The sequence below is a fragment of the Lygodium microphyllum genome, chromosome 24 (assembly GCF_053477565.2).
Source record: "Lygodium microphyllum isolate KBCC chromosome 24, Lygodium_microphyllum_v1.1.10, whole genome shotgun sequence".
NCBI classification, from domain to species: domain Eukaryota; kingdom Viridiplantae; phylum Streptophyta; class Polypodiopsida; order Schizaeales; family Lygodiaceae; genus Lygodium; species Lygodium microphyllum.
In genome coordinates, this window is record NC_141158.1 from 117,686,937 (window position 1) to 117,701,142 (window position 14,206).

General features: G+C 34.8%; 1 protein-coding gene across 2 annotated transcripts in view; it reads right to left on the reverse strand.

Annotated features, from left to right (window-relative positions):
• Positions 1-12,275: 12,275 nt before the first annotated feature.
• The window catches only part of SAG18 (senescence associated gene 18), a 31,225-nt gene continuing 29,294 nt past the window's right edge, over positions 12,276-14,206 (reverse strand). The window contains exon 7 of one of the 2 annotated variants that reach the window (XM_087664887.1): positions 12,276-13,430. In XM_087664887.1, the coding sequence (XP_087521013.1) occupies positions 13,280-13,430 (151 nt within the window). In that variant the 3' untranslated portion in view covers positions 12,276-13,279. Of the gene's footprint in view, positions 13,431-13,762; positions 14,136-14,206 lie in introns of those variants that run through there. The other variant, XM_087664888.1, reaches the window with a different exon arrangement.

Consider the following 14,206-nt stretch of genomic DNA (forward strand, 5'->3'; position numbering starts at 1 on the left):
ATATGTGACTAAAAACTTCAATGGAAAACTACCAAATTTGAACTCTGCATAGGGTTTGGTTCTATAAAGGGAACACTTGGTACGTGTAAAGTCCTTCTATTCAAGAGAAAAGCCAAGCTGTGTTCTTGAGCTTTTGGTACCATATGGAATGATTGCTAAGCATCATAATTCTTGATTAATACTCTAGAATGGCTTGGGTGGTATAACTAATTTCTTTGGTGACATATGGAACAAGTGGCCTACATATGATAAGTAGCACGTTTTATTAATCCATTGCTATATGGAGTATTAATCTACAACAACATTTGGTATTATCCAAAGACTTTCATACTATTCTAGAATGCACTCAAGAACATCAGTCCAAATCAAAATCCAAGCAATCAAAGATCTCAAGAATAACGTGTTACATTAGATTCATCAAGAAGATGTATGGGATGTTTGATAACAAAATTTTCCTCAATTCTTTGCTTACATATATCCTTTTTGCTAGGTGAAACTCTTGCCTCCAATGTCTAGAATGCATAGACCAAATCTCTCATTTCATCTATGATGCTACTATTTCAAGGCAATTATCTCTGACAAGCACTAAGTGGCAACACTTCACCCTTATTTTTCATATCTAACCAAGTACTTATTGCCATTATATTCCTTTGATGAACACCCAAGACAATAGCAATTCTTGATTGATTGATTGATGGTGTTCTATCATCATTATTCAAGATCATCATCAAAGTAGCTCTCTCTTGACAAAAAGCTCCCTTTGTGTTGAGTGGGATATCTTGAGCTAAGTTAGTGTGTTATGAATACCGAATACAAGATTCGCTTCAACATTTGAATTTATCAACTTGGAAAATGTCTATCGATGCATGAGTTTCTCAAGAATTTCCTATTTTGTTCATTTATTGTAAGGCCTTCAGTCTGGCTCACACCAATACCAAGCCATGGCTAAGTATATGTTCTCCCTTGACCTAGTTCTTAATAGTTGAGCTCTCATACCATGATTCTTTTCTTTGCTTCATTGTTGATGCTTCTTTTCTATGCAATAGCTTTGGATGTAAGCTTGATTAGAGAATGGTTCTCGTGGATGAAAGAAGGGGCACCGACTTCCATGGTAGTAGTCATTGTAGATGCAGGTTCCTCTAAGTAAACAAAGGTGGAGGGGCTAATGTAAGCTTCCATGATACAAGGGGGGAGAGAGAGAGAGAGAGAGAGAGAGAGAGAGAGAGAGAGAGAGAGAGAGAGAGAGAGAGAGAGAGAGAGAGAGAGAGAGAGAGAGAGAGAGAGAGAGAGAGAGAGAGAGAGAGAGAGATGGATATAGTGTGCAACAACTACAAAGACTGACCATGCATAAAACAAGTCGAGCGTTGCAACTCCCCTCACCCTCTACACATGTAATTGAGGTCCCACCCTTCTATTATGAAACATTTCAAAAGAAGTGATCTTTCCAACCCTTCCGCGATTTTTTTTCTCTCTATTTTACCTTTACACCTTTTTAAAAAGAAACTAGTTTTATACACACAAACAACCAATCCAATACAATATTAAACAAGGACGCTCCTTTTTGTACCAACAAGCCGTGCTTTTGGCCTAATGTCAAAGCAATTATCTACTAGCATCTACATAAGAAGCCATATTCTTACATACATGCTATTCTCAAAGAGGTATGACCGATTGCAATTCTAAAATTCCTAATGGCTCTTACCCTACTAAGGAAATAACTAATATGCTTATGGCTAGGCCTCATGGACCTTATCGCCTCTTCACTACCGATGATGACCTAAAGAAAAGAATATTGTGACGATGCACAAGTAGATAGAATAAAAGCAAGAAGAAGAAGCATGCTCTCAAGTTTGCACACTAGAAGAATGAGCTTATCCATTCACTTTCTAGTTTTTATACATGGGGTTCTGAGTTTGGGCTTCCAATTAAGTTGGGCACTTGTATCTCCAATGTGGACTTGGCTTGGTCTTTTATACATATTAGATTACACCCATCATCATGAAAGTGAATGAAAGCTAGTGAACGTGCCTTTGCCAAGCTATGGGTCTTTCTTTTTGGTAGAAAATATTACAACTTGCACAAGCACTACACTCGGCTTTGAAAATAAGATTACAATTAATTATATGAATGTAAACTTTGACTGAAAATTATTACATGCCTTACATCCTTCACTTAATTTGCACTTCTCTTTACTTTTTTATGTCTTTGTCCACCTTTCCCGATTGCTCTATTGTTCTGTCACCTTTCATCTTACAATTAACAATGTTGCTAGGAAATAAAGGGAAAGAGCTTATCCAAGACCCTAGAAGTTACACAGTGTTGAAGTAGAGAATAACCATGTGTAAGAGGTCTCCCAACTTGTTGAAGGTTTCAAAAGGGAGGATAGAGAGGTAGGTTTAATTGATCACAAAGATGTTGAGGAGAATGATAATGAAGTTTCTATAGCTCTATTGCCCACCTTCCCTATTGGTGAGTATATTCTCCTAGACTAATATCCAAGCCCTTTTTAACATCAAGGAGAACTACTACCTAGCCATTATTGCACAAGATCTTGAAACAAATTTTTACTTTATTGTTTCATATTGGAATAAGTATTTGCTTGTGGATTCAAATGTCAAGGATAAAAAATACTAATCCATTGTAGAGACTTTGACCATGATATATAAGGACTCACTCTGATATGAGTCAACCCTTCCCTCGAAGAAAAGTCTGAAGCAACATAGGACAAATTAAATGTATCTCCCTTGGGCAAATCAAACAAGGACTTGACTTCTAATTCTTTGAAGAACAACCAATCAAGCATCTAGATGTGGAGTGAGGAGTTGCTAGTTTCAAATAAAAATCAAAAGATTTGTTTCATAATTTATGTTCATTTGGATACCATATTGATTTCCATAAGAATTTTGCTATAGTTAACTAGGTATATTTGATTTTGTTGATCTTTTTGTATACAAGGATGGGTTCATTAGTTGTGCATCCAACAAACAAAAGGGAGGTTTAAGCAAGGGCTATGCCTTGGGCCATTATATCAAAGATCTCACATTTCCAAGGTTTATTATTTTCCATCACGAGTTCTCAAGAGACAATACAAATTCTCCCCTTTTTACTTTGAAAACCCTATCAAGATATCTTGGAGAGTAGCAAATTAAGCGTAATGCAAAGAAGATAATGTTTTGGAAGAAACGGGAAGCTTTATGAATTCTTTGTCAAGGTCCTAGTTGCCAAGTACGACATGGTAAATACCACTTCATGTATGATCAAGGATCCGAATGTACTTGTAGAATATAGAAAAAGGTGTCTACTTAGAAAGAAATCAATTTCAAAAATTGATTAACAATCTTTAAATGAACTAGAGTAACGATTGTACAATGAAGCTAGGCCATTTTCAAAGGCCATGAGTAGAGGAGTGAACTTAAGCATTGTATTCTCGCTTTACTCAAAAACGATGTTTTTCAAAAACAAGATGTTAATCAGCGTTCCCTTGTGTTAATATTTCTTCAAGACTTCTCAAGCATTTATTTCATTATGTATGGGCTTACGAGAAAGTATTCTTTAGGGGTATCCAAGCCTTTCCTTATCTTTTCCTAGTTTGTCACCACATAGTATATTCATTGCTTCATTAGAATTCTACCACAATTTCTTTTTTCTTTGTCACTCCAAATATTGTATTGATTTGTTAATTTTAGATATTCTTAGTGTTTCTTTTCTGTTAGCTCTATAGACAAGCTCCACTCGTGTAATTCTTCTAAGCTATTAGATTTATCCACTCCTCCATTGTGTCTTGCATAGCTAAAATAGCTTATACGAGCTTGATAATGGATTTTCTCCATATCTTGAGTTGATCACACTAATATACTACCATATTCCTTGGCAAACCAAGGGGTGTGATTATATAATATGTTGTCAAAGCATAAGAATGATTCTCAGTTAGTGCTGCACTTTCAATTAAGTGATTATACTTTATGAAACATTATGAAGACAACCTACTATATAGTGTGTAATGTGTTGATTTGTCAAAACACTAACCATTGACTTTTTGAACTTTCTTAATGTTGTCTCAATGGCGTGAAAGTCATGTGAGTTTCATACCCACATGTCACAAAACTTGAAGATTATATATAAGGACTTTCAAATGTTCACCTTGCATGATCATGCTCCGCTACTATCATAGTGCTCCATAGCTACATTATTGATGCATTGCACCTATTGAATTGAATTCTTTGAGTGAATTGCATTACTTGATAAGGATTGTCTTAGGATGATGCTAATAAAAATCTTCATTCTTCCACATCTCCAATGGAAAGTCTCTTTGGCATGTCTCAATCATTCTTTGACCTTTTCTTATCCTTCTCAATTTTCACATTTCCACCATGCAAACCAATGTCTAACAATACCTTCTCAAGTGCTACAATTGCCTTGATTTACAGACCTAGGCCACATTGTCCATGCAAAATATATATAGAAGAAAAGTAATTTCTCAATGATTCTGTATAGACCATGCATTGTGCAAATATAGACTCTAGACAAGGGAATATCTAAAATTACACTAAAATTTGGATATTTGAAGTGCCTATCAAGTGCCTTTTTTCAATTCTTTTTGTCAAGTTCATTTACAACACATATGCAAAATATGCATGGGCTCTTTAAAGTGGCCCATTTTGAGACATTTTGATACACTTTAGGGTCTTTAGATCACTTCCTCGATGCCACTTTACTTAAAATCTTCTAAATCCTTCCAGGTGAAAGATTTTATTGTTCATTTTCTTACTAATGATTTGGATATGCTTGTATTATGGAAAATCTAATGCAAGGTTTCAAAATTCTCAAATATAACCTAGAATACACACATATTATAAGCATGTGACACAAGAGAACTATTAGCATGAGAAAACTTCCGATATAAATATATCGCTCATCTCAAAGGATCCTAGAGAATGTATTCTTCTTAGATTGGACACTAAACCATTTTGGATTTTTCTTTGAAATTGTTGACTTGAGTGCCCTATTCATCAAGGTGATGGTGACCCATTCTAGCTTTGCATCCTTCACAATCCAACACTCATTGAGCTTGAGTATAAATTTCAAGACACCATCACATTCACTGAAGTTACCTCAAATAATTGAAAGGAGTATGATTGTAAGGCCTCCATGTTGTAAAATATATTATTATATTTTTTATAAATCATTGCCTCCCATATTGCATCATAGTACGTATCTTCAATATGAAGTGCAAGGGCCTAGGACCTATAGAACTTGATCATTCACTTGTTTTCACATTCTTTTGAGTAATGTTTGGTTTGGCAATTTTTGTGGTTCCCTTTCAAAAATGCCTCAATCTCTTATTTCATAAGTTTTTGATACTTTACATCCTTCAAGACTGCCTTGATAGCTTCCTTATTGAGAATCATTCTAATGTGTGCAATTAATGTCTCCATTCTTGAATTCTTTTTTTCATTGGCTTGTAGGATATCTCTATATTCAAAATCAAAATATTTATTCATGATAAAATACTTTATTAGATGAAGAAAGAAATAATAAAAAACTTATCTCACAGCATATGTCATTACACTTTATATCTTGAGTATTTTGAAGTTTCATGCACAATTTATGAAGCCCCAATACCATTTCCTTAAGCCTCAATTGATCTTTTTATTTCACCAACTCTAAAATAGCCTCCTTATTCTACAATAGTTTGTGCTTAAATTTCTCTAATATTAGTCTCAAAGAGGCATTCTCCTTCTCTAACAAATCTCTTTCTAACTTATATACATTGCTTGTGTGTATCCTAAGAGGCCATTATAGCCATCTCCAACAAAGCTTACTAAGGATGTAATATCCCTAAATGGAGAAGGACTTATGCAAAGGATCTTTTGGATACATTTTCTCATTATTCCATAAATCTCTATTCCTCTTTTCATATAACCTACATAGTTCTTTGGATATAAAAGATGACATAGGGTTTGTTTTTCTTACATAATGGCTCATACTCGCACTAAAGCTCAACATGGAAGTGATATGTTTCTCTCATGTATCTCTTTGATTATGGTTTGGGCACCGCCATATCCTTTTGAATGTTGATTCCACCCCATCCATCCCCATTTGTGATGTTGATTTGGCCCCAATCGTCCTTGTTAATTCCACCCTAGCCATCTACATTTAAAATATCAATTCAACCCCAACCATCTCTATTTGTGCTATGTGAAGTTGTTTCTAAAAAATGTAAGAGAATACATGAAATGTTTTAAAATGCAATGTGGGGAGCACAACACAAGGCTTCATGTAATCTTTTGGCTCATCTTTTGATGAAAAGAAACCACACTATTAATCCTAATCAATCTGGATACGAGTCGTCAAAATTTGAGCATTGGGCACAGAAGTGCTAACCTCTAGATTCTTAGTTAGGGCTAATTGACAACTCACAAACTACGTATAATTTGTGTATTTTGAAAAAAAAAACTTAAAATTTGACATTTTTATTTTTAATTCTTTTTGAATTACATCTCTCTATGTTGAGGTGGAATTTCTTACAAGGCCCAACCTTGAGACCAAATCTCCCTAATGGATGCATACCAAGAGAAGATCGAGGGCCTTGACATCCTAAAGGCTAAAGATATATACATTGAGAAGGAGATTGCAAATGTGCTAAAGGAGATTCAAAGACTATAGAGAAGGAGGCAAGAGAAATCCTTGCAAAGGCTTCAAATCCTAACATTGGGGAGGATATATGTGTTGATGAAGAAGTCATTACAGGAGATGAGTCTCCAATAGAGATGTTGTCCTTCTTCCTTTACAAAGTTGGATATGTTGAGTTCTTTGAGAATGCTAGGATAATATTCAATGCTCCCTTCAACATAAAACAGGTGATAATATCCAAGGTATGTTTCTTGGAAGATGAGTACAATACCTTCAAGGACTTGGTGGATTCATAGAAAACTTTTTAAACCTCCAAGATCTTTATACACTATCCAGATGAAGGACTGAAGTATGATAAGAGAGTTGCAAAAAAAAGGCTCCAATTAGAAGCTTTGTAATTTCCAAGTTTTTCTTTTGCATCTCTTTTTTGCAAGCATGTATGGTCTATAATGAATAAAAACACTCTGACAATATTGAGGAAGGTTCTTCAACAACCACATTGTTAGTTGCTCTGCATCCTTGTCTACTAATTGAAGCATTATCAAAGGCTTCTAAAACTTGTCATGGTTCAACTATGTTTTGATAATCCTTGCTAATCTTTCCAACACATATTTGTGTAAAGAGCTTTAAGTCGGGTCCTTTAGCAAGTTGATAATATCCTCTCTATTTTGATGTGCTATATGCTTCTTGAAATAAAAATAGTTGAAGTCAATACTTATTATATTCTTTTTCATCATTTTCTTGAAGCCCCCACTCTTTGGTGCTAAATTGTCAAGGCTTTTAAATTGCCTTTGTCTAGGCTGACACCAGCTAAATGAGCAAGGGTTTCCATTTAACAACTTCATCCTTTTGTGATTGGTTGTCCTCCTTAACCTTCTCCATTTCCCCTCCATTGTTTTTAACTTTGTGTCTAACTTAGCTAATCTACCCGCTTGTTGTTCATACTTTGTCTCCCAAGAACAATGGTTGTGATAAAGCAATTAACTTATATTGTGAGCTTCACTTATATGTTGACATTGCAAACAATTACAATACCCCAACAAGCGATCCTTTCTGTCTCCAATAAACCCAATTATGTCACGAAGATTCTAAAATTTGGATGGTTAGCCTATTAATGAATTTTTTGGATATAACCCTCCATTTACCTACAGATCAATGTTTTTCTTACCTTTATCTCAACCTTCTAACTGCGACCTAATCGATGAGAACCTTGTGATTCTTTCCTCTCCATACCCAATATTTTTCTTTCATAAGAATGTGAATATTATTATTCTTTCTTATTGGAGATTCATCAATGCTTCTTCAAAGCAAAAGAGTGCTATAGACCTACAACATTGAAAGACATGGTTATGAGAGACTTCTTAAACTAATGCAAATATGAACACAAATAGAAATTACTTTAGCATTTCAATTATCTTGACAAATTCCATGCTTCTTCCAATCAATTTGGCACACCCAAGCTTTTTTCAATACAGCATAGAATACATAAAAAGCAGAAGAGCAATAATGAGAAAGAAGACAAAAACCTTGTGATAATGAAAAAGACTTCTTCTGATCCAATTGGCACACCAAGCTTTTTCCATTAGACCTTTTTCCAATAGAGCATAGGAATACATAAAAAGCATAAGCGCAATAATAAGAAAGAAGATAAAGCATTGTGACAATGAAAATACTTATTGATTTCTAATAGTTAGCATTTTAATTACCTTCACAACTTTCTTAATTCTTTTAATCCAATTAGTACGACAAGCCTTTTTCCAATAGAGCATGCAAATCCATAAAAATAGCAAAAGCTATAGTAAGAAACATACAAAACAAAGAGAATGACCTATAATAATAAAAATGACTTCTAAAATCATAACAATCTTTACATCATCAACCTTCTTTCTTCTTCCCATTAGGTTGATATAACTTGCTTCTTCTAATAGGGTATACAAATATATAAAGAGCGTAAGATTTCTAAAACACTTAACAATGGGAATGGAAATGATACCTCAAGCTTCTTTCAACTATGTGAACAAACATAGAGAAAGAGAAATGTCGAGAGGAGAAAGAGAACGAAGGAGAAAAGACAATAAACAAAACAACAAAAAATGTGAAATCTAGAAAAATGAAAACATTGAAATTTTTAAGTCTAAAAATAAAACATATTTAGATATTGAAAAACAAGCATCTAGAGGTAGTAATCAAAGTTATTGGGAAATGGGACATCATTCTCAAGGCTTTACTCAAAATCTTTGGGAATGAGGTTATAAAACACAAAAATAAAGGGAAGAGATGAAAAAGGTAGATATGCCACCCTTTATTTAATGCTAATTCAGCCCTAAAATTCCAAATCTTCGCCATGCCCGTTTGGCTTCAAAATTAGCCCCAATTATTAATATGAAAGTACATACTAACTATGTAATTTCTTTGAAATATAAATTCTGCTAACTTAAAATGAGGTAGAATATGCGATTATATGGAGGGTGCCAAGTGAAGATGGATGTTTGCATACCATTTATCTTGTAACTTGAATCTTGGTATTCCTCCTTTTCAATGACAATCCATGTTTTCTCTTTTTCATTTGTTGATTCTATGAGGACCTTTGCAAGAGAGAAGGATTGTCATCCAATTGTTAAGCTTGTAGATTATTGGATACCACATATCATCCTCTCTTCCATTATAGTATGTACAAGCCTATATAGAGTTAGATGGTTGCCTAGAAGAAGCCATTGATAAGGTCTAATGTATTGACAAGAAATTAGGTTAAAATAGAGCATAGATAATGTGCAAAAAGGAGTTTGGAGGAGCTGAGATAAAAAAGAATGAAAGCTACGAGAGGAATTCACACAAAAAGCATGCAAGCTATAAAAACTTTTGAGACATCTCTTAAATCAAAATCAAAGATTTTAGTTTTTAATGTTGAGGCATTTTAAAGGACCTAATCTTTTAAAAAATTACATCATGTTATTGAAAACAAGAAAAACTAGCCAAAAAATTTCAATATCAATTATAGAACTTTTAGCTAGAATTGCCTCATAAGAATAAGTTGAGACTCCTTTTTCACTTTTTGCTAGAGATAAATGAGATTTGGTGGAATTAGTATAAAATCAAATGCTGAATCGGATGACACATGGTAGTGTGCATTAGTATATCTATCATATCAGGATAAGGTCGGTGTGTGTGTGTGTGTGTGTGTGTGTGTGTGTGTGACAACAATTATGGAGATAAATTCCAATAGAGATGGAAGTGGAGAGAGAGGAGAGAGAGAGAGAGAGAGAGAGAGAGAGATCTGAGTGTAAAATCCTCTATATAATTGCTATAACATGAGCTATGAATTTCACTAATGAATCTCATTCAACTTTTTTAAATAAGACGTGTTACCTTCTCAAGACAAAGGTTCCCTTGAGATCATATAGAAAGCTATCACCTTACTAGTGATGTCTAGAATATAGGTATCAAGTCCACATATTCACATATGCATCCGCACATGTTGATCCACTAGCTACCCATCCAAAGCATCATCGACGTAGTGTGATTCCCCTTGCTTACTTGTTGATGACATATCTTTGTTGAACTACATTACAAAAATTTGATCTAGGTGCTAGCATTAGAGGTAAGCATAGGCTCACCTCCTTAAAGAAGAGGTGTTGTCTCGGAAACAAAAATGAAACCAACCATCAAACTTGCAAATGGAAGTAATTAACTTAACTTGTAAATCACTTTACATTTGCAAATACATTACTTCACATAGGGGGAGCTAGAATGTTCTTGCTAAAAGACAAAAGACATAGATTGGCTCGAAAGCTTTAAGTTTTTATTTAAGATCACTAGAGCTACTTGAATCGAGTACAAAGTAGCTAATTTCTACTTCAAAATCCCATGTTTCAATCACAAGCAACTTGTTCTTATATCTACTCTTCACAAATCAATCTAGCCTTAATTACTTAATAATTCCAAGCTACTCTCACCAATTGTGATGAAACTTCTCCAAGACTAACTAGATCTACCATGAAAGCTTCAACTTCTATAAGATCTCCCCAAAGAATAGTAGCATGATGCCCAAGACCATTGCCAACAAAAACATTTTTTCCCTCTGGAGAGAAAAATCACAGCCCTAAGTAAGTCTATGTTGAATAGAGATGCTTTAAGTCATCACTAATATTTAACACTTCAACTCAACCTTGCATGATGTTGTCCACTCAAGATTTTCTTGCACTTGAGAATACAGCCTATTCTTTGCAACAAATTGGAGGAGAACAAGAACACATTGGTGATGCATACCTCACTAATATCTAACACTTCAACTCAACCTTGCATGATGTTGTCCACTCAAGATTTTCTTGCACTTGAGAATACAACCTATTCTTTGCAACAAATTGGAGGAGAACAAGAACACATTGGTGATGCATACCTACTAGCCACAATTGCCTCTCCACTCACCATGACTATTGCCAAAGGCCAACACCTCCCCATTTGTCATGATCTTTTCAAAGCCACCATGACCATGCAAAAGTATGCCACAATCCCACTTTTTTCATTTTATTCCAACTCGTCACCTTTTGCAAAGAAAAATTAAAAAATGTTTAAAAAGTTCCACTTATTCAAATGTGCATCATGCACTTACACATTAAATAATCAATCTCTTTGGCTATCAACTATTGAACCCTCATCTCTAATGGACCTACCCATAGCTTGCACAACTTATGCAATACCATACATGCCCAAGTGGGCAAAAGAAAATCACATTTAACATTGAGCTTGGAAACATACATCCTAGTGATAGAGATAGTCATTTGTGCCTTAAGTATTGCAAAGACTTATGTAACAACTATACTTGCAACGAAAGTATAATTACATCTTTTGACCTCATGTCCATATTATTAAATTCCATTCCAGAGAAATTACATGGCTCTAAGAATTGTTTCTTAATGCTAAATAAAATATGACATTGTTTTTGGAATATTTCTTTCGTTTCACAACTCAAAAGGGCTAGGACACTCTACAATCTAAAGTTGTGCTTGAAGAAAAACATGTGCAAAATTTTAAGCTTTCTATAAGAACACTTCAATATTTTAAGTTCAATTAGCATGATGTTTCTCTTTTGAGACACCCACATTTCTATGACTTTCAAGACAATCTTTAAAGTTCAATTAACATTATGTTTCTCTTTTGACATGTCCACATTTCAAGGATAAGCAAGATGGTGTTTATATTCATCCCAATTAGTATACCACCAAAGATGTACATATTGTTGACAATTATCATGAAATGTAATAGGTGAAAAGAAAGGATTTGATAGCGCAATTGCCATATCAATAAAATCACTATTATACCAATCTCCTAGGGCTGGGTTGATGCATTATCATTCCATGATTTTTTTTTGGGAAAGATGAACATTTGCACGTATTTAAAACCATAGCAAGTACCGACAGTCTTTTTAATTGAGGACTACAACACTATGAACCCTACGGTAACAATGGATTTTGAATGTGAGGAAATATTAATCATGTGCTTTTTTTATTACTTAGAAAATATTTTAGCTGTGTACAAGCTAGACAAAGGTCTCTGATAATGTTTATATCACTTATTTCTGTTCGATTGACATAAGCACCAAACTCTTTAGGCTTTCTTCTCATTGTCATCAATAGAGAGAAAGCAGAGGTATACATCTCATAATATTGCTTGTAGGATATGTTTTTTCGTTTGTCAGAACATAAATGCCCATCAAACTCTTTAGGCTTTAACATAAATGCCCATCAAACTCTTTTAGGCTTTCTTGTTGTTGTCATACATAGAAAAAGGCAAAGATAAGAGGGTCAATGTCACACAAGGTATTCTACGCCTTCGATATAAGTTCTCCACAACATGTTCTACCCACTTCTGGATTCAGAATTTGCCTATTGGATTGTAACAACCCCAAGATTAAAGTTTTTTGACATTGTTGAATACAATAGCACAAGATTTGGGGAGCAGAAAGAGGAGCAACAAGTTGATGAATTGTGGCTTGCACCTCATTGAAGGAATCGGATAAGCCCAACAAAAAGTTGGGAGAAAGTATCAGGAGATGTTTTGGAATGCAATGCTAGCTAAATGGAGAAACCACTGTGTTAATGCAACATTGGAGAAGTTTAAATGGAGTTGACCTTTAAATGGTACACGAGTCATATGCAAAGCAATCTCTTCATTGTTTGGAAGCATTGTTAGATATTTCAAACTGTGGTAAGTGTGTCCTTTCGAAATGTCTATCTTCTCACCAGAGTAAACAGCTTCAAGTACAAGACCAGAGAAATTCTGGGTCAGAGATAGTATTCTGCTCAGGTCACTATCAAATTCTGAATCAGATAAAGTATCCTGCTCAGGTCACAATCAGTAAGCACAGTATTCCCCATTTGAAAATGGATGCATGTGCTACTACAATTTCTACTACCTGATGCAGGTGCCATTAATGCCAGAATGGTATGAGTTACATTGTTCGCTCCATTGAGAAACGTCTGAAGAAAGCCAGCAGCAGCGTCTGCTTTCAGTAAGATTTCCTGAATAATTGCAGTGTATTGATACCGTATGAAACAGGGACAACAGTCCAGCAGATCTATGATTTGTTAGTCTCATTAAAACTACATGATGTGTCCCAGTGGACGAGCCAGAATTCTCCCAAAAACCCCTAGACTGTTTCCCTTGTTTGAACAAGCCTCTCAGTTTCATCCTGTAAACAAGAGTTCTTTTCTCCAAAAGTTCTAGATTGAAACAATGATGATTTATCTTCCTGAAAGAAATACGTTGTTTTAATCCTCCATTTTTCCCACATGCTCTGCCTGCAATCACAAGGAATGGTACTTTAACTCAAAATGTTCCTTTAGTACTACCTCTCCATAAATAACCAATCAACAACTGCAGTTTGCCAAAGGATCTCCATATTTTATTTTTTCAATAAACCCTAAATTACCATCAAATATTTTTATAGGAGCAGAAAGAATCAATGAACAATAATTTATCTAGAATCACCCAAACACAATGCGGCCCTTCACTGCAAAAAACTTCAGGCAGCACTTTTGAAAAGAGAGGTATTTCTCCAATTATCATCGGTTCCCCTTGGCCTTCAACCGTTTGAAAATAAGAGACTAAACTACACTCTTAATACCAATCAAAGCAGAAACACTCCTGAAAATACAAAATAAGCAGAACAATCACAATGTATCCTGCTCTGAATGTATATACAGTAACTCCATATACAACCATGAAGCCTACCACCCATCCTTGCTTATAGTAGGATGGCATACAAAACTGTTCGAATTAAAGCCTGGATACCCACTATAGACACCACTAAGAACAGGAAATCTCGTGGCAAACTTCTAATGATTTGCACAACAGAGATCTTCCAATATGCGTACAACTGAGAAAGCTCTGGACCCCGCATGTGATACCTTACATCAAATAACGTTCGACTTTTCGAACAGTGTCAAGAGTCACAGATGCTTTGTTATCTCAATGCCCAAGACCTCCGCAGTCATCAAGAATCCCTACATGTGATAAAAGGTATAATCGTCATCTCAATTTCAAGTATATGAAATAATTTCACCACATGCAACAC